Raw genomic sequence first — 22059 nt, forward strand, 5'->3', positions numbered from 1 at the left:
CTACGTGATGGTAGGCCAGTTTAGATAAACATCCTCTCCAGACCTGACAGGTCAATGACAGACCAAAATGTTTTCTCGTGTTTCTTTCAACTTTTCTTCTCCTGAAGGAAGTAACTCTGGTTGGAACATGGATCTGTAGGTGACATTGTTCTCTCTTTAACCCTACCTGTGATTCACACTTGACGTTCAAGGCTTGATGCTGAATGCTGACAGTTTAGTGTTTGCATCGGTGGACTAAAATTAATGTCCTACTCACATCCTATATTTCTGGAAGAGCCCACTGGAGAGTAACCAGAAACAATCAGCTCTCCGTTGGAGGTGCTGAGATCCAACTGCAGGCCACTGCCTGACAAAAGTTAACTTGGAGACACATGAGAGATTGCAGATGTTGGGACCTGGAGCATCAGCTCGAGGAACTCAGCGGCTGGAGGGTTTTCAGTGGGAGAAAAAGAATGGTCAATGTTTCAGGCCAAAACTCTTCTTCAAGACATGAATTGGTTAATGTGGCCCTGATTCAGACATTTTATGGGATGTTTCTGCTCTGGTTGGCTTTGTTTGATGCATTTTCTAGCATAGGATCTTTTCTGTAAAGAGACAAATGCTAACTCGAAAGGAGGCCATTCCAATACAATAGAAACTGGGACATGTAAAAATTAATCAGGTTATCTCAAACCTACCTTAAGTTTTCACTTACAGTATGTTTTTCCCTACATACAAAGGATGATTAGTTAATGGTTAAGGTGATGAGTATTGTGAATATTCCATCACAAATGAACAATGTTAGATAGAAGATCCTTGTGTATTTCTCAAGTCTGACCACTCTCACATAATGTGCTGTTTTGTGTGATTGTGAAGAACTAATCTGGATCCTATGGTTAAAAAAAAAAACATGGGCCGGGTGTCGGCCTCCGGGCCGGGTGTCGGCCTCCGGGCCGGGTGTCGGCCTCCGGGCCGGGTGTCGGCCTCCGGGCCGGGTGTCGGCCTCCGGGCCGGGTGTCGGCCTCCGGGCCGGGTGTCGGCCTCCGGGCCGGGTGTCGGCCTCCGGGCCGGGTGTCGGCCTCCGGGCCGGGTGTCGGCCTCCGGGCCGGGTGTCGGCCTCCGGGCCGGGTGTCGGCCTCCGGGCCGGGTGTCGGCCTCCGGGCCGGGTGTCGGCCTCCGGGCCGGGTGTCGGCCTCCGGGCCGGGTGTCGGCCTCCGGGCCGGGTGTCGGCCTCCGGGCCGGGTGTCGGCCTCCGGGCCGGGTGTCGGCCTCCGGGCCGGGTGTCGGCCTCCGGGCCGGGTGTCGGCCTCCGGGCCGGGTGTCGGCCTCCGGGCCGGGTGTCGGCCTCCGGGCCGGGTGTCGGCCTCCGGGCCGGGTGTCGGCCTCCGGGCCGGGTGTCGGCCTCCGGGCCGGGTGTCGGCCTCCGGGCCGGGTGTCGGCCTCCGGGCCGGGTGTCGGCCTCCGGGCCGGGTGTCGGCCTCCGGGCCGGGTGTCGGCCTCCGGGCCGGGTGTCGGCCTCCGGGCCGGGTGTCGGCCTCCGGGCCGGGTGTCGGCCTCCGGGCCGGGTGTCGGCCTCCGGGCCGGGCAGCAATGATCAAAGGCATTATTCACTCAGGGCTCTCCTCTCAGTGATGTATTGTGCTGGCCGTAGACTTTGGTTACAACATTTACCTATTACAAGCAACTCTTGACCATTTGTTTTCTGGGTAAAGAATTAGTCTTAATTGTACATAATTGTCAATGGATGTTATTTCGATTGGGGAGCACTGAAAATGAATGAGGCTTTGCAATATCTCAGTTGGTGAAACCAATTTATAAACGAGATGAGAGAGACTGCAGATGTTGGAAAAACTGGAGCAGCGCAAAATGCGGAAGGAACTTGATCGGTCAGGCAGCATCCATGGAAGGCAATAGACAGTTGACATTTCAGGCTGAGATCCTTTACTGGGAATAGGAAGAAATGAGCAGATGCCCAACTGAAAGAAAAAGGGGGGTGGTGGAAGAAGCAGAGACTGGCAGGTAATAAGTGAATAAAGGAAAAAATGGGGGGGGGGCAGGGAGAAACCAATGACAAACTACGTGGTATATTCACCTTTGACAACTGTGAATTGCTTCACTTGTGTTGGTGAGTGTGGGGAGTTGACAGGAAGCTCAGCTGCAAGAAAGATTAGTTGCAGAATGGGATTTCTCATTGAGCTGGCATGGGTCTTCTACGTCGTAGGGTGGTCTTGAAGGATCTGGGGGTGCTGACCAATTTGATTCAGAATTGACTTGGTGGTGGGAGTCAGAGGGTGATAGTTTAAGGCTGTCTTTCAGATTGGAGACCAGTGACCAGAGGTGTGACTCTGTGGTCAATGCTGGTGGCTCCACTGTTGTTCATTGTTTACATTAGTTGGATAACTACAAACTCCAAATGTACAATGGACGTGATATTGCATGCAATGAAATCTGGTTCAGTGGCTTCACAAAGAAACCAGTCCAGACACGTGCTAAACAAACAAAGGATGATCTTTATTGCACACATGGGGGAAATAGTGACAGGGAAAACACAACATTCAGTAATGAAATAATGTAAGCAGTCCTGTCAGATACAGTGACCCCCAATACCAGTGGTGTCTTGTGTCTGTTGTCTTTCTCACACATGCAGTAATATTCAGTAACCAGCACACTCTTACTATGCGGGGATATCATTCTAGGTTCCCTGTGCCAGCGGTGGGGTGACTTGATACTAAGTATTCCCACACAATATTCCAGTTCCCCTTACCAACGACTCCTCCAGTGATGTTCGCAATTGGCAGATGATGTGACTTCTGACTAGGTTCCAGACAGAGGTCACATGACCCTCCACATTCCCACCAGGTTCCAGATGGAGATACCACAAGGCAATCCACACTACACACCATCTATAAGTTTGTGGATGACATCAAAGTTTGCGGTTCCTGGGCAGTGAAGGAAGTTATCTGAGATCACAACAACTGGGCTAAGTGTGAGGTGCTGCACTTCAATAGGTTAAACCAGGGCGGGACTTGCAGAGTTAATGATAGGGCCCTGGAAATTGTGGAATGGGGGAACTGATAGGTACAGGAACATCTTTTCCTGAAAGCAGTCAAGGAACTTGAGTACAAGAGTTGGGACATGTAACAACTGTGACAAGATGTTGATGACATCACACTTGGATTATTATCTTTTCAATAATGGGGTCAGAATGCAGGAAAATGGGACCAGCTCAGGTAAGCATGGAGCAGATGGGTAAAGTGGTTGGTTCTGTGCTATAAAACAATGGCATGGTGGGCTTTTTATGTTGTAATGATATTTGGAAATAAGGTGGACCAACAATGTTCGTTGGCAGCCTTGATGCTGGAGCAGGTGAGCATTCAAAAGCTCAACACAGCTGGATTTGTCAGCTGTCGAGACACACCTCAGCCCAGGGTTGGAATGGTGGAGGAATAATTGGATAATGAGATTTGCCTTCCCACTACCTGACTGGGCTAGTTTGTGCTGACAATCTGTGTGACAGATCAAGGGCAGAAAGGTCCAGAGAGGAGGAGCTGGATTCCATTGACTTGGCTTTCTGATTGATTAAAACTACAGAAGACGATGATAGGTTCCAAATTAAAATGTCAACCCATTCCTTTTTTTTACCCCCATTGATGCTGATCAACCCATTAAGTGCCTCCTGGTATTTAAACCACAGAATTACATTTTATTATTGCACATGGAAGAAACAAAAAAAAACCTTACAACTTTAGAATTGCTGCTGAATTGTTATTAATTTACCTGGTTTCCATGTAATCTCAGCCTATTCTCAGGTAATCAGCCTTGCCTGATTTCACCATGTAATCCTTGATCTCTGCAATTCCTCCATTTCAGCTCCATTTTCTGAATATTTAACCTTCACACATTTAAAAATCTTTTGTTCAAATTGGACGAGGAGGCAGCAATTGCCTTTCAAAGAAGGTTCCAGAATTCTGCAACCAAGCATGAAAATACCAGTTAATATAGAAATTTAAATAAGATCTGTGATTATGCCTGGTTCCCATAACAACTAGATTTGGCTAGCTTTAACTTTATTAGGAGGTGTGCAGATGGAAACTTCAATTTCAAGTTTGCATACATCTGTAACATATATTAAAAAATTGCTATGTGAGCTGCATGCTTTATTTAAAAAGAAATGTATTATCTCATGAAAATTCATGGCAAACCTGTCCTTGCTTCTCTATCTTGCCACTAGGTGGCAATAACTGCACAAAAGCAACAGAACTCAAACTAGGCCATTCAGCCCCATTTGACTGCTCACCTGTTCTATAAAGTTGTGACTAATTTGTTTTGTAAAGCGGGCTCCTTTCCCTGTTTTAACATAATATCCATTGATAACTTTAAAATTTGAAGGTCCATCAATTTCTATTTAGAATGTACTTAGCAACTGAGCCTGCACAATTCTGGAGTGAATTCCAAAGATTCTCAACTTTCTGGATGAAGACACTCCACCTAATCTTCTGATTGGCCAATCTCTTATTTTGGGTCCATGACCTGTGGTTCTAGACAACCTAGCCAGTGGGGGTAAGTAAAAAAAAGTCAACCCTGTATCCATCTGAGACATTTCAATGAAATCAGGTCTTCTGAGATGAGAGGTTCTCATTACATAAGTACAGATGTACAGAAATTCTTGCTGCACCAAATGGGCACATAAATATAACCATATAACAATTACAGTATGGAAATGAGCCATCTCGGCCCTTCTAGTCCGCACCAATTTTAATAAAACTCCACTAGTTCCACCTACCTGTTCCCTGTTGCATAACCCTCCAACCCCCTCACATCCATTCACTCATCCAATCTCCTTTTAAATGACAGAATTGACCCTGCTGCAGCTACCTCTTCTGGAAGGTCATTTCACACATCCACCACTCTGACTGAAGAAACTTCCTCTTGCGTTACTTCTAAAGTTTATCCCCCTAACCCTTATGACCCCTTGTTCCAATCTCCCCTACCCTCAAGGGGAAGAGCCTATTCACATCTACTCTATGCCCCTCATAATTTTATACCTCTTTCAAATCCCCTCACAACCTTCTACACTTCAATGAATAAAGATCCAACAATAGTTAATTAATTTGCTACAATATGCAAAGAGAGAAAAAGATAATAAATATATAAAAAAAAAGATTTGCAGATAAATATTTACAGTTGCAGTTGGTGCAAATAAAAGAAATAATGTTTCAATAGTGCAAATGAATCTTTTGGCTGTGCCAGAGTAGCTTATAATGAGGATAGAACTTCAAGAGCCTAATAGCTTTTGGGGGAAACAAACTGTTCTTGAACCTGGATGTGCTGGACTTCTGGCTTCTGCCCAAAGTGAGAAGAGGGTGTGGTTGAGAACCTGTCAGTTTCAGTGATGTTATTGCTGATTCTCTTTGCAGGAAATCCAGTTCATTGATTGCAATAGGCAGTTGTAGTATTGTCAATTTTTTTAAACTGGTTTAAAAGCTTGCATTGTTTTGTACTGATTTGTTGTTTTAAATGGGAGAGAGAGTAGACCCATACTACTCACTTAGTCTACAATGGACTAACACCCCATCACAAGTATCATTCTAGTAACCCCAGGATGTACACATCAATTATAAAAAATAACTTTCTGGGAAACTAGACCATATTCCAGGAACTGCCTCAACATGACCCAATATAATTGCAGTAAGAATCTACTCAAATCTCATTGCATTGAAGTCCAGCATATCATTTGCTTTCCCCTCTGCTTGAAGTCTCTTCATTTGACATTAAATTTGCCAAGATACCGAGGTCTCTCCGGACAGTAACACTCTCTCATCTCTCACAATTTAAGAAGCAGAAACCAGCAAATGCGCTCACTCGTGTCAGGTGTGAGCAGAGAAGAATGATAAGGATTTCAAGTTTATTGTACAAGAGCAACCCAACCAAAAAAAGTGTTCTCTGGTCTTTGGTGCAAAACATACAGATACACAACCAGACATAGCACATATAAGCCAAATATTTATACATAAAAAAAATATTGCTTTGTAAATGTGAGAGTTCCTTTGGTTGTTCAACATTCTCAATGCCTGTAAGAAGAAGCTGCTCCTCAGCCTGGTGGTGCTGGCTCTGATCCTCCTGTATCTCTTCCCCAATGGGAGCAGCTGAAAGATGTCGTGTGCCTGTTGGAAGGGGTCCTAAAAGATTCTCCATGGTCTCTTCAGACAATGATTTAAACATGAGGTTTGAACTTGTACTTTCTGATTTTTAAGATACGTAGTACCAAGCCATAGGTGCTGGAAGGCAATGTGTTCCAGTCCTTATTAAATCCATTCTCAGGATGTGAAATTGCATATGGACAATCCCTAATTGCCTTTAAGAAGGAGGTGGTGAGTCACCATCTTGAACCACAGCAGTCCTTCAGGTGAAGATATTTCCATAGTCTTGTGGGGAAGGGAGTTGGTCTGAGTAATGATGGCAATGTCTTTCTAAGTCTGGTTGGTGTGCAGCTTAGAAGGGACCCTGCAGATATTCCCATTTAGCTTGCTGCCCTGTTTCTTGGTGTTCAAGCTTATGGGTTCAGGATTTGTAGATGGAGCAGCCTTGGGCAAATTTCGGCTGTGTATTTTGTAGATGATCCACAGTGCAGCTGCTCTGTACAGAGATGGGGAAAATGAAAGTTTAGTGTTGACGTTGATGGTGTGTTTAGTGCAGTTGATGGTGGGTTTGGTGCCGTTGATGGCGTGTTTGGTGCCGTTGATGGCGTGTTTGGTGCCGTTGATGGCGTGTTTGGTGCCGTTGATGGCGTGTTTGGTGCCGTTGATGGCGTGTTTGGTGCCGTTGATGGCGTGTTTGGTGCCGTTGATGGCGTGTTTGGTGCCGTTGATGGCGTGTTTGGTGCCGTTGATGGCGTGTTTGGTGCCGTTGATGGCGTGTTTGGTGCCGTTGATGGCGTGTTTGGTGCCGTTGATGGCGTGTTTGGTGCCGTTGATGGCGTGTTTGGTGCCGTTGATGGCGTGTTTGGTGCCGTTGATGGCGTGCCAGTCAAATCAGCAACTTGGTCTTGGATGGTTCAGCACAGAGAATGCTGGAGGAACTCGGCAGCTCAAGCAGGTTTTAGAAAAAAAGCAGTTTTGGACTGAAACCCTTCATCCGGAATTTGGTCCTGCATGATGTCAAGAATTCAGTACCCAAATGTGCTGGAGAAACTCAGCAGGGCAGGCTGCATCTAGAGCAGGTAGAAAGCAGTCGATGTTTCGGGCCTGAGCTCTTTGTCAGGAATCGTCAAGGTTCAATGACAAGATGATGTCAAGGATTGCTGGCACTGCACACATCCAGGAATCAGAAAATTGGATATGTCCCTTATTTTATTGAATCATGGGGTTCAGAATGGCAGGTGTTCTTCAGATCCTGACCTGCTCTTGGGTAGTGGTGCCATCGAGCCACTCTTGGTGATGAGGTAATTAGTGGTAAACTAGGAACGTTTAAGATCACAAGATAAAGGGACAGAAGTAGGCCATTTGGCCCATTGAGTCTGCTTCACAAATCCACCCTGAGCTAATCTGTTCTCACATCTAGTTCTAAGTTCTGTCTTTTTTCCCCCTATCCCTTGATACCTTTGACAAATTAGATACCTGTCAATCTCCCCTTTAAACTCAGCCAATAATCGGGCCTCCACAGCCGGATGTGGGAATAAATTCCACAATTTCATGACCCTCTAACTAAAGAAATTTCTCCTTCACTCTGTTTTAAATGGGTACCTTCTAATTCTAAGACTGTGCCCTCTTGCCCTGGATTCACCCACCAAGGGAAACATCTTATTCACATCTAATCTGTCCAGTCCTTTCAGCATTTGAAATGTTTCTGAGATCCCTTCTCATTCTTCTATACTCCAATGAATAGAGTCCAAAAGCTGCTAAACATTTCTCATATTAGTCCTTGCATTCATCCTGGTAAATCTTCTCTGTACTCTCTCCAACATCATTACATCCCTTCTAAGTTAAGGGGCCCAAAACTGCACACAGTTCTCCAAATAAGGTTTCACCAGTGTCCCATAGAGCCTCATCACCACCTCTTTACTATTATACACTATTCCCCTTGAAATGAATGCCAACATAGCATCCACTTTCTGGTGGTTAACATTTACGTTATCCTGCACTTGGAAGCCCAAGTCCCTTTGCACTTCTGAATTTTGTATTTTCTCCCCATACAAATAATAATCTGCCTGTTTATTTCCTCTTCCAAAATGTAAAACCATACATTATATCTCATCTGCCATTTCGTTGCCCACTCTCCTAAACTGTCCAAGACCTCTCTGCGGCCTTTCGGTTTCTTTAACACTTCCTATCTTGGTGTCATCTGCAAATTTCACCACAAAACCATTCAATCCATAATCTAAATCATCAATATACATTGTAAAAAGAAGTGGCCCCAACCCCGACCCCTGCGGAGCACCACCCCGACCCCTGCGGAGCACCACCCCGACCCCTGCGGAGCACCACCCCGACCCCTGCGGAGCACCACCCCGACCCCTGCGGAGCACCACCCCGACCCCTGCGGAGCACCACCCCGACCCCTGCGGAGCACCACCCCGACCCCTGCGGAGCACCACCCCGACCCCTTTATTCCCACTGTAGGAATTTTACAGTATAGCACTTTTTTTGACGTGCTAGAGTTCTGTTAGTTGTTGATAACCTGCGAAATAGATAGGTATTTTTGACAATCTGTTGAATGCAAAATCTTAGCACTATTCGGGTGATGGAATTTGATAGTTTTAACTGGAGGTGTTATTGTGCCTAATCCTGGAGTCGATTCAATTTATTATCATGCATTATTCTCATTTTCCCCCTTCACCCCCAAGATTCCACCATCCATCTACACACTGGGAACAATATACGTTGGCCTTGTGTCTTTTGGATGTGGGAAGAAATCGGAGCACCTGGAGAAAAGGCAGCACGTAGAGGTTAGAGCAACACTATTACAGCACAAGTGACCTGGGTTAGAATCCAGCGCAATCTGTAAGGAGATTGTACCTTCTTCCCGTGTCTGTGTGGTAGCTCTGGTTTCATTTCACCTTTCAAATTTATGGGGGTTGTCGGTCAATTGGAGCATTTGGGTGGTAAGGCTTGTGGGCCGGAAGGGCTATATGCCTATATTTAAAATCTATATAGTCACAGGGAGAACATGGAAGTTCCACACAAACATCACACAACCAGGAAAAAGAAACAGTTGAACTAACTGTTGAAATAAAGGCAGAGAAGCCAACAAGTTAGACGGCATAATGGAGAGTGTTCCAACTAAAGGTTAACAACCTAACTCATTACTACTCTCTCCACAGATGTTCCTTTCCTGCTGACCATTTCCTTTATTTTCAATGTTTCTAGCACACAATTGTATTTAGTTACCCATATTTAAGTTACTTCATCCGTCAACATAATGAAATAACTTGTAATAAGGTAGCAGTGTAATTCTCGAGATGCACAAAAGATGACAGATGCTGGAATCTGGAGCAAAATGACAACCTCCTGGAGAAACTCAGCAGGTTGAGCAGCATCAATGAATCAGAAGGGTTGATGTTGCATGTTGGAACCCTTCATCAAGGCCTGAAATGTCGACTATTCTTTCTCTCCCACTGATGCTGCTGATCCACTGGGTTCCTCTGGCAAGTTCTTTTGAGTTACTATTAGTTCTGTCCATTTTGACAGTGCACGTTCCGTGATAGTTGCAACAAGTTGCTGCCGACAAACATGACTACAGAAATGGACATTTAATAATAAATACAAGAGATGAATAGATAAATATTCATAGTTACCATAGTGTAAATAAAAGTGGAACTACAATATAGTGCAGAGAGTTCCTGCTTAGTGCATCAAGGGGAGGTTGGATAGCTGTTGGAAAGAAACCTAGAGGTGAACCTAAAGGTGTTGACTTTCAAGCTTCTGATCTTCTGCCAAAGCCTCTTTGTTGTGGCACACACTACATCAGCTAGAAATGGTGACTCTTGGCAGCCAAGCCAGCAGCTCGTAAAAAAAAGGTTGTAGGATGGGTGAATAGTGAGATGGTGGTCTTTATTTTATGCCTACCTTCCTTGTGACTGTTTCCCAATCTGCATCCCAAGCTGGTCATTTGGGGAGTTTGAGCCCCTCACCTCCTCAACTGCAAGTAATTTTACTGGGTCATGACTAGGAAGAGCAAAATGTGCCAAATTGTCACAAACACTGAGACGTCAGAGGAATTCTCTGGCAACATCCATGGGTAGAAGTGGTCAGTCACTATTTCGAGTCAGGACCCTTCATTAATAGAGGAACCCTGACCTGAAGTGTTGACTGACCATTTCTACCCACGGATGCTACCTGACCCAATGAGTTCCTTCAGCAGCTCATTAATTGTGCAGGATCCCAATATTTGCAGTTGTTGTTCTTTCTCTCAGCCAATGTCTGTTGTGTCTTATCACCGTCTTGGGAACAATCCAGTTTCTACCCCATCCTGCTGAGAAAGTATCTATCACTTAAAGAATTAGAGGAGTAAGAGACAGTAAATTGTTCATTCAATTACCTTGGCACCTCCTCTATTGGCCACTGTAGTGAGCTATAGATAATCAAACCACTTCCAATTTACATAAAGCAAGGCTTTAAATGACCTCAGTGGGTGTCCACTTCCTCCCACAGGAGATTGCTGGACTTGAGGGATAGATCCACCATATTAATTAAACTAATTAAGCCCTAAAACCCTCTATCTTAAGGAGTACACCGATATATTAAAAAAAAATGAGCAAGGCTTTCAGAGATGAGATACTTAACCCCGTGAGGCCTATTGAAGCCAGGAAGAGAAAGGTTAACACCATAGTCTTTTAACATTGATCTACCAATGAAATCTTAATGATAATTCCCCTCTCTGAACTGAGCGGCCAATACCAGAGGATATCCATTTAAGGAACGTTTAGGGGAGGTCTGGTTTTTCACCCAGATAGTGGTGGGTGTCTGGAATGCATTCCTGGGGTGATGGTGGAAGCTGATATAATAGGTACATTTAAGAGACTCTATGATAGGGGAATGGGGTTATGGACTGTAAGGGAGGGAAGGGACTAGGCACAATATTGTGGACCAAACAGTGTGTATTGTTCTGTTCTTTTAAATGATTTTTTACTCACACACCCCTCCTATTTTTAAAAAAAACTTTATTTATAAAGTTTAACCACAATATAATTACATTCAATTGTAAATTATTTCAAAAAACATTGTACATGTGGTATATATATATCCTCCCATTCCCCTCAACCCCGCTACCCCTAAATGAAAAAGAAAGAAAAAAACTGGAGAATGCCAAAAAAATAAAATGTCTGTTGGAGGTTACCAAGAAGTGAAGTATTCAGAGAGTCACTCATACATGTAAACCAAAATGTTGTAAATATGGGCTCTGTTTTCCAAAAACCATGATATTTATCTCACAGATTGTGTAATTTTCCCTAATGATTGAAGTTCTGCGTCCCGTCTTTCCATGCCCAAATCTATTTCTGACTTCCATGATATTGCTGTACATTTCCTAGAAATTGCTAAAGCAATTAACACAAATTCAATATGATAAATATTTAAATTTAAATTTGGCCTTGTAACCTTAATATTACTCAATAAAAATAACATTGGGTTCTGTGGGAATTTGACCCCAGTAATTCATTCCAAAAACAAATGACCTACCGTAATCAAAATTGTCTAACTTCAGGACATTACCAAGTTGAATGAAAAAGAAAGTTCCAACCTCAGATCTACATCTAAAACATAAATCTGATTCACTCACCCCTCTTATTGAATGAACTCGAGTTTTACCTTATTATCACCAATACCATCCAATGAATGTAAATTGAATTGTTTATTGTCGAGATGCAATAAAACTCTGCATGCTATCCACGCAAGTCAACCCATACTTAAGTACAGCAGGTAATGCAATTGTAAAACATAAATGCAGAGTGTCATGTTACATTTTGTCAAAGAGGACAAGGTAGAGGGCGTAGAGAAAAGTACAGACAAAATAGTGCAAGGACATTATCCTTTACCATTTCAGGGGCTCCTTTAAGAGTCTAATAGCAGTACAAATAATCTGTCTTTGAATCTGGAAGTTTGTGTTCTTAAGCTCATGCACTTTCTGCTCAATGCAAGTGGGGAGAAGAGAATGCGTATTTTGTTATCTGGGAAATTGTATATAAAGGATAAAAAGATAGCAAGGAAGAGGTAAATCACAAAAATCTGTGGACACTATGGTTGAAGTAAAAAACCAGCAGGTGAAATGGTGTCCTTTATGTACTAAAGTTAGGACTACATAACCAATGTTTTGAGATTGAGCCCTTCATCAAGGTATAAGAGAATTCTGGCAGGCATCTGAACAAAAGCATGGGGGGAGGGGCAAAGACTGGGGATGAAAGGCAAATGAGGGGAGCAAGGGGACCGCAGCAATGAAGGGGAGAAGGGATGGCTGGGTCGGTAAGGGGGAAAGGAGGGTGAACTGGAAAGAGGGAGGGGAAATGAAAGGTGGGGAAATGAAAGGTGAGCAAGTTTAACAGAAAGAAGAGAAATCAATGTTCATGCCATTTGGCTGGTGAGTGCCCAGACAGAAGGTGCAGTTAGCAAGGGAAGAATCATCCCTTTCATGAATGGTGGAGGCATCAACAGCTTGGTTTTCAAGATGAAGGCTTGTTAAGGCATGGTGAGGGAAAAGAGGTGGAGAAATCCAGAGCAATTCCTTTGTTAAAGAAACATCTTGTAACTTGTGGAGAGGCTGTGGTGCACTGTCAGCCAGAATCAGACACACAAAGATGAAGACTGTACAACAGGCTTAAATCCACAAAGACTTCCACAGAGCCAGTCTGGCTGTGGCTACAGCAACTCTGAGTGAGGCCTTGGGCGGTCGGCGGAGGCTTGTATCCCGGAGAGTGATGGACACCCAACTGGGTCGGGCTTGATCCATTCAGGCCGACTAATTGACAGCAGGCCAGGTGTTCTCCTGTCCCCTTACACTCCTGCAGGTACAGAGGTTGCTCCTGCATTAGGCCGATGGTATACCACCACAGAGGCAAAGGGTGCAATTTTGAAGTCTGAGCTGATGGACGTGGGCTGAGGGAGAAGGAATTTCTGGGTCTGTGGTATGCAGGGAGTTGCAGATGTAAATTTTGGAGAGATTGCTGAAATTCATTCACGGATGGTTCCTAAACAATCAGACTGCAGTGTCCTGAAAAGGCAGCTCCTGGGCAATTAGGGAATGGAAATGAAAAGCTGGCTCAGCCTGTGAAACCCCCATTCCTTGAAATGAATTAAAATAAATCATCACTATTTCCACTGAGGAATTTCCTCTTGGAAGCTAGCCTTAGCTTGTGGATACAGTTCTGTGGTGTGGGGAGAACAGTAGATTGGGGACAGAGAAACATTCTCTTATTGCTCCTTCAATGTGTCACTGTTCAATCCAGCAGGTCATTGAGAGAGAAAAAACAGGCCACTTCCAAGATTTGATCTTACTTCTTGCTTATGTCCTGATTTCCCGTGGATCAACAGGATAGCTTGATTCATTGACATTTAGTAATGCAGCCGCATCTGTTTCAAGGCAGTATGAAGCTCAGTTAAGGCATTGTCCACGTAAGACAGAGGAGCAGAACTGGGACAGTCGACCCTTCCCCGAGCATGGTCTTAGCTGGGAGATTGCATCATTCAAGGCTCTGCAGGATCCTATACTCATGGAGCCACAATCTACCAAGCATCTGTGCAAGGACAGCATGGTCAAGATGGGCAGAAGAGCCAGTTTCTCTGCTATACAGCTCCATGAAGGCGCAACTGAGTAATGAGGTCAAACAATACTTCCTTTCTTTGGCAGTCACAGTGTAACTGACAAGTTTTTTTTGTCTGCTGGTTTGTACAAAGAGGAAATTTTCTTTTAGTACTTAAATGCCATGGACTAAGAAACCACTTTAATGATGACTGCTTAGTTTTGTCGAACAAACTGAAAAGGAAGCGGGTATAGTTCAAATAGAAAATTAACTCTAGTTTCAACAGATTGGTCAAACTTTTCAATATTCGAAGAATCTTCAAAGATTACTTTTTATAATCAAATTGCAAACATGTGTTTAAAATGTCATTGATACTTTATCTGTGGGACTGTCGTAACAGTGGAGGGCGAGTGAACACAATGTGTTGAAGCTACAATGTGTTGGTAACCCAAACAGTTCTAATTAAGATTAAAAAAATAACCACAGGGCATAAATGCCATGCTACTGAAGGAAAGATAATCTTCTGGAACAATCATGCAATCATGTTTGGAGATGAACACTTTACACCTTTGAAACAAATTTTTTTGTGCAGTCTGATTACTTCATTTAAGGAATAAGTTTACAAAATCATGGGAACATGGAGAAAGTGAATTTGTAGTCACATGCTTGGGGGTGGTGCAGCGGTGTGGTCTAAAGCTAAAGGATGTAGATCTAAGGTGAGAGTGGAAAGATTTGAAAGGAACCGGAGGGCCAACATTTTCATGCAGAAGTTATTAAGTATACGGAACGAGCTGCTAGAGGAAACTGTAAAGGTTGGTCCAATTCCAACATTTCAAGAACATCTGGACAGGTACGCAAATAGGGAAGGTTGAGAGGGATGTGGGCCAAATGGGACTGGCTCAGGTAGGCAACTTGGTCAGCGTGGATGAGTTGGCCTGTAGGACCTGTTCCCCTGCTGAAATTCTCTATGACTACAGCCACTGATTAATAAATGGTGAGTCCCTCTGAGTTCACTTATACTGGGGGGGGGGGGGGGGGAAGAGAGGGGTTCAGCGCACTGCAAAGGGGGCAGGCTTGCATATCTGATGAGGTGACCATGATCCTGCTTGCAGGATCATGGTCCGAAGCACATTTCTGACGTTTTAACTCTGCTTCTCACTCGCTAAAAGTTTAGACTCGTGAAAGTATGGGAAGCTGGGATGAACAGGGGATGTGGAGCAGGGACAAATGAGACTGGAATAGAGAAGGGGACAGTAGATGGAGGATACATCTACTGGTATGGTTGGCATTGTCATGAGCCCAACACCTTTTCAGTGCCAGAGACCAGGATCTTGGTTTGAAACCAGTGCTGTCTGTGAGGAGCCCATGTCTGTCTGGGCTTTCCCCAGGGGCTGCAGTTTCTTCCCAACTTAAAAAATGTACCAGGGGTGTTGGTAAATGGAGTGTAAATCTGACAACAAGGAGCCATGTTCCAAAATGGCCTCTAACTGTGCTGTATGTCTAAATTTAATTTTTTAAATTAATTTAAAAAAAAAAAAAGAAATTTGTCCAGCTGGGTCTTCAAACTGTGCATCTGACATCCATTACCAAAACCCAGTGCGCTGTGGGACCTGGCCATAGTGTGAGCTTGTCTAGACTGCCTTCTGGTGCTGTCTGTAATCTTTCTGAAGGTGCTTCAACAGTAAAATGCCACCACTACCAGAGAAGTAGGCCCTGGTTTATCACATCAAGGCCAGCCTTCATGGAAATTCCAGCAATCCCATCCTCCCACTTCCTTCCCTGTACCCTATTCTCTCCCATGCCCATCACCTCCCTACCTGCCACCTTTGGATCAAGATGGAGATGATGTGGACAAAGTTTATTGGATTATTGCCTAGACTAGAGGTTTATAAAATAACAAGGGGGGTAAATGATCATGGTCTTAATCCCAGTGAAAACACAGAAATGCTGGAGGAACTCAGCAAGTCTCACACCATCCATAGGAGGTCAAGATATATCACTGATGTTTTGGGCCTGAGCCCTCCTTCAGGGTATATCTTGATCTCAGAGTATAGGAGACCAAAGCTAGAAGGCATAATTTTAAGGTGAGAGGAAAAAAGACTGAGGGGCATTTTTTCCACAAAGAGAGTGGTTGGTGTGTGAAACAAACTTATAAAAGAGATGGTAGAGGCCTGACAATTGTAACATTTAAAAGACATTTTGACAGGAACATGGATTTGGAAAGTTTCAGAAGGATGTGGGCGAAACACAGACAAATAGCATGGGCACCATGTTAATATGGATGAGATGGGCCAAAGGGCCTGTTTCCATGCTGTCTATAAAATTGCATGAAGGATAACTTACAGCTGATAATCTACCAGCCAATGGGGTTTGAGATGTGGGAGAAAACCAGAGAACTCATGGGAAACACACGGAGAAGATGGAAACTTGACAAGCTACACCTGAGATTGGGGCAGAATCGAGCTCCCTGGAGCCGTGAGACCGCATCCCTGATGGCTGGGTCACTTGCAATGACTTAAAACTATTTGGCTTTTAGCTCTGTGGTGCTAACATTTTCTTCCTGGCTGGTGTGTCCCCAGAATTACTTCGGTAACCAAGAACTTTTCACCTGCTACATGACTGGTTGTAGGTATTCCAAGAAGCATAGGCACCTATGTTCAGTTTGGCCAATAGGTTACAATTGGAGCTGGGATGATTCCTTGTTCCAGTCACAGAAAGACCTGATGGCTAACAACATTCCCTTTAACTTCATCCTCCAGCACTGTCGGTTTGGAGTTTGCAGGTTCTTCCTGTGAATGTGTGGCTTTCCTCTGAGAACTGCTGCTGTTTCATCACCAAGATGAACTGGTCTACAGGTTATAGGCCTCGGTGATTCTGTTGTCCTAGCTTACCATTTGATTTCACTCTATCTGACCTCCTTGCCCTGAGGTCATCTTCAGAATCAAGATCCCCACAAACAAATGGCTGTCTGAGCTCCATCAAGGCTGGGCTATTAACACCTTGAAGATAGGCTTACATTTAGAAAATTATGAAAAACTCACTGTGTGATTAAAGGGAAGTTTGATCTTTGAGGTATTCAGAATTAACGGTTATATCATTGAGGTGGAAAAGAAATAAAAGGTACGACTATCTGTAGCTTTGCAAAATTAATGTTGTTTGGGCAATGTTACAGTAAAATATATTGTTGATAAGCATTTAATTCCATAAGAGCAATTGGTTTGTATCATTCTTTGCTGCTTCTCTGAAGTACTTTAATTCAGTCCCATTTTTAACTTCTTAGCACCATTCATTGCACCTTGCCATCTTTGTGGTTGAAACGTCAGCACTGGCCCTTCGAGAAGTTTCCGGAAATGTTGAAGTGAAAGCATTTCAGACGTAGCTCTGGAAGATCTCATCTCTGCTCTGATCGACAGTCTCCAGATTGTCATCCTCCAAGGTTAATCAAACCATGCCTTCCTGGAGCAGGACGGCGAGAGAGAGATACGGAGTAGGTAAGGGACACCAACTTTAATCATTTCAGATCATTAAATGTGTGAGAAAAATGTTCAAATTTGCTGCTTCGTTTCTGCCAGTCAACAGGATGTGGCTCACTTGTTTCAAAACTGGAACTGCTCAAAGCAGCTAAAAGAAAAATTGGTCACATATCTAAAGTAAATTCGTCAAGGGCAAGATAGATGTTTTAATTTTCCCCACACCAACACTGATATGGTTCACGGTAAAGTAAATTTTAAGATGGACATTTATACCAAGGGCTGATTTCAGCTGACTCATTAGTCTGGAGTTTATGTTAAGGTCTTTTTATCTCAAGCCTGCCCATTGAGTTTCACAAGACCTTAAAACAGATGCCCATCAGCCTTCCTGGTTGGCACAAGTACACAGAAGAGGAATTGAAATGTGTGTCGGATTGAAATGGGTGCTGTTTCCATTAAGTTACTGAAAAACTTGCCTGCAATTTCAAATATATCTTCCTCTATGTCCTGTGCCTAACTAAGCATTCAGGTCAGAACTTGAAACACAATTTCAACCACCCGCCCCACCCCCCACCCACCATACTGAATTGGGATACTTGACAATCTGATACTACTCCAAGCATGTATTGCTCTTATATCTCAGTGGACTTTTCTGATTTGTCTTTACTCAAGACATGTCTGCATGTGGTTTAATGGTGGTTAGCCAATTAATTGTCAAGAACTTTAGAAGACATCACTCTTTTAATTGTATGGCATCACCTCGGCAACTAGTTTCAATGATGCTCCATGTGAACAAGACTGAGCCTCTCAATCACTTCAGGAAGAAAATTGTAGGCCATGAGACCAAATTACAATCAAAGGATGCAAATTCAAATATACTTCCCTGTATGTCCTGTAGTCATAATCTTAACCCTGCGGCTATGGCATTTTGTGGAGATGATAGATGCCCACTGGATAATGATCTTGTAGCCCTCCTATTTTCCTTTGCTCTTGGAATCACAACCATTTTAAGTCAATTGTATCTGATGTGGTTATACCCAATGAAGTATGGGAGGGGTTATGAGTTGGTGTAGTTAAATTCCCCATAGCTGATTGTGTGAAACTTCACCGTACCAAACAGAATTTGAACCTTAATTTCAGATGGGCATTCAAATTACTGAGGCAGTCTCTTAGTGGCTAAACAATTTGAATTGTTGCTTAATTGAAGGATACATGTGATACTTTCTTAATGGCCAATAGAGCACATATACATAGAAAGGGTTAATTGTCTATATTAAACAGGATGAATTGTTAAGAAGTTCTAAACCTTGGAATAATGTGAGTACCCTGGATCCAATTGTTGAATGCATCTTGGGGAATATGTTGGAAAGGAGCCTTCTCGTAAATGGTGGAATCTAAGAATAATATCATCTCATTTTAATGGCATTGAGCTAGTGTTGTTGGTTGGAAAACAATTTTGTAGGCATGCTATAGGGATATCTTCCACTGCAAGGATTCTGCATATTGTTGCACTGGGCTAACCCAGAGTTGAGACAAAGATGAGAGGTAACAAGTTCAAAGTTAAAAGCTCAAATTTATTGTCAGAGTACAGCCAAGACTTCATATACAACCCTGTCATTCTTTTTCCTGTGGGCCAGGCAGAATTTCTACTTAATGGTAACTGTAAAATGTACTCAAGAGAAAAGATGCGTGTATCAAAGAGAGAAATGTAAACAACAAAAAAAGTGTTAACAAACTGTTCAATGCAGAAAAAAAATTCAGTTATAAATAGCATGCAATAGACTTAATAGTGGTAGATAAGATTGTGAGGGGTATAGATAGAATGGACAACCAACACCTTTATCCCGAGGTGACAACAGCATATACCAGAGGACATCTATTTAAGGTGAGTGAAGGAAAGTTGAGGGAGGAAGTCAGAGGCAAATTTTCTTTTACACAGTGCTAGGTGCCTAGAATGCATTGTTGGGGCTTATCGTGGAGACATTTAAAAGACTCTAAGATGTAAGAACAACAAACGGTTCGAAGTGTGAGTTAGGGAACAATTAGATTGCTGTGGAGTAGTTTTGCATAGGCTGGCACAACATCATGGGCCGTAGGGCCTTTTAAATGCTGTAATGTTCGATGTTCCATGTTAATTTTTGCATGGTGCATTGCACTGGTCTACGACAAATTCTTGAACATGCTGACGTGTGACCTTGAAGGTGCAGCATCGGTGGCCTCTGAAAGAGGTGTGCCACTGCAGAAGCAACACTCTTTCAGCTTCAGGCGAGTGTGAAAGTAAGTTGCAGTGAAACATGGGAGTCTCCAGACACAGTGGGTGAAATAAAAACACAATGTTCTTTATGTAGCCAAGATAAAGATGCATAGACAACATTTCAGGCTGGAGTCTTTCATCAAGGTATGAGAAATATTGGACAAGTTATGGAAAAATTCCTCCTTTGTCTTCTGAACATTTTCCAGACTACCTTGAATGACTCATTATTGAGATCCATTTCACGGAGTATAACAAGACCCACCTATTACCTCCTGTCTTTGGAACTGTGCTCCTACCCCTACCCCCCCCCCCCGCCACCCCACCATTTTGTTCAGGTGCTTGCGACATTTTTCATACCTTGAAAACCGGGTCAAACCTGAAACGTTAGTTATGTACCTTTTATCTTTGCGATTATAAAGTACATTTTTTGACCTGCTGAATTTCTCCAGCACTGTTTTTACTAAGTTGCTGTGATGGTAGGGTAGGAGTGTGCTCTCATGGATTCCGATTGATTGTGAAAGAACAGTGCATGGTGTCGGCATATTCTTTCAGGCTAAAGCATTTGGACTTTGGAGGAGTTGTCAGGGAGGCCAGGAGTATTGTCTGAGAGGCTGCAGACAAGCAAATCACTTGGCCTTCATTGCCTACACCTGTTGATGAATTCTTCTCTCCTTGAGCATGGAGCTTGGGTGACCTCCTTGGGTGTGAATGCAATACAACAGGAGAACAGCAGCAGCAATTTGAAAATGTGCTGAGACTGGAAGTCGAGAATGATTGTGACCCTGTTCGCCAAGAACAAAACAGTCAAGAGAACGGTGACACTCTGATTAAGATAGCAGGAGGTCACTGATCTCAGCAGACACATTTACCCTTATTTGCACTGATACTTCAAGCCGCAGATCATCTGCCTTTATTACACCTCGCCAACCTGTATAAGCGTGATGAAGGCGGATTGGGGGGGGGGGTGGTCATTTCAGACCCATCTTTTATCCGCCAAGCAAGGTAGTATTAGTGGCGAAGCGGGGCCAGTGTAAAAGGGCGAGGCATGTTTCCAGGTCCAAATAGGAAAGGAATATGTTGATGTCTTGTGTGTGATGTAAATGCAGGAATTTAAAACGTAACCAACAGCTACGAAGTCACCAATGGTTAGGTTATATTTTGATCTCAACAATGTCTGGTAATTGGAGATAATGAGTTCTGGGAGATCCTTACCCTCAAAGCACAGGACAAAATTAAATGACAGTTGATGGGAACTGTGAAAGGTGGCCTGATATTCGGAAATATGGCAGCACAACTTGGGGACTGTGGCTCTGTTTGAGGGAAGTTAAAGTAGTAACCAAGTTGAAGAGCCTATGGAAAAAACATTTCATCAGGTCATGGACCTTAACAGCATGAGTGGCTGAGAACGTCTGGACTGGTTATTCCATCTGGGGGACAAGCCACTCTGCCAACCTGGTTGCTCTTCTGAACAACATGGAGAATCCAGCTTCCCCGAGACTATTCCTGCTAAATTTCCCTCCTCCAGCAGCAGTGCTGATACCAGAGACGTTAGCGGCATGGAGATGGACGCCACTGTTAGAAATGATCAGACTGTGCCTCGTGACCAGCCAGGTAAAAAAAAAAATTATTTATGATTACCATCTTTCTTGTGTTTTTGAGTGTTTGCCCATAAGACCCCATCTCACTAATGTCGCTCTTGTGTCGGTTTGTTCTCTAGGATGCCAGCCCCAGCTGAAAAAACCCAGAAATTAACTAAAATGCAGGTGGTCACAATGGAAATAAAGGATCTGCTTCTGTCAACAGACCATGATGATGTGGAGAGGGATCACCTTCATTTGGGAAGGCAGAGGGACCATGAGGAGAGATGTGCAGGAGGCGGAGTAGGCGGCCGATAGACAGGAGCCCGCAGGTCAAATGAGTGGGTTTGGCACCCTGCTCCAAGACATTCAACGTGAGTTGAAGAATCAGGCCTCACTTCTGCGGGACCTGATTACAGTCATGGCTGCTCCTGTACCACGGTGCCCTGCTCCCTCTCCACAGCACCAAACTCCCGCAGGCCAGTACCATGCTCCTGAACTCCAGAGGCAATATTATTCTTTGCCACCACATGACAATAACAGCCTTGTCTAGACAGATGAACCATACAGGTCATTTTACCCACCTCCTTCCTCCTCCTAATGGAGTGATTTAACAGTTGTCCACATTGTGTTGCACCTTACTGTTTTTGAACACTTAAATAGGTATCTTAATTTTCAACAGTTGTAGCGACTTCGATCAATACAAGTAGTCGCTTGTAGGATAAGTTGGTCATTTTCTGCGATGTGTTTTCAATTATTTTCAATGCAATTTCAGTTGTATTTAAATCCTTTATGTTTTAGTGTACAAAACTTGTAACCATCTTCTTTAATGTTCTATGAAAAGTCTTTAAGTAAGCTTCTATGTGATTGATTCTTAATAACAAAATATTCGTATAAAAGTTAACATGGCTTAGCTATCTTTAATAATGTTCAACATGGTTCAACTATGCTTAATGTCTTAATGATAATTAATTTTCTTTAATGCTGGTTTGGTGTTTTAAATGTCTTTTTAATAGTCAAACAAAAATTGTTATCACTGAACTCGCCCTC

General features: G+C 43.5%; 1 protein-coding gene across 1 annotated transcript in view; it reads left to right on the forward strand.

The window, feature by feature from the left end:
* Nucleotides 1–4392: 4392 nt before the first annotated feature.
* Nucleotides 4393–22059, forward strand: part of LOC138743573 (dedicator of cytokinesis protein 2-like) — a 699740-nt gene continuing 682073 nt past the window's right edge. Inside the window, exons 1-2 of the mRNA XM_069899077.1 lie at nucleotides 4393–4539; nucleotides 16989–17199. Of these exons, the coding sequence (XP_069755178.1) occupies nucleotides 17157–17199 (43 nt within the window). The 5' untranslated portion in view covers nucleotides 4393–4539; nucleotides 16989–17156. The remainder of the gene's footprint in view (nucleotides 4540–16988; nucleotides 17200–22059) is intronic.

This window comes from Narcine bancroftii, chromosome 9 (genome assembly GCF_036971445.1).
Source record: "Narcine bancroftii isolate sNarBan1 chromosome 9, sNarBan1.hap1, whole genome shotgun sequence".
NCBI lineage: Eukaryota > Metazoa > Chordata > Chondrichthyes > Torpediniformes > Narcinidae > Narcine > Narcine bancroftii.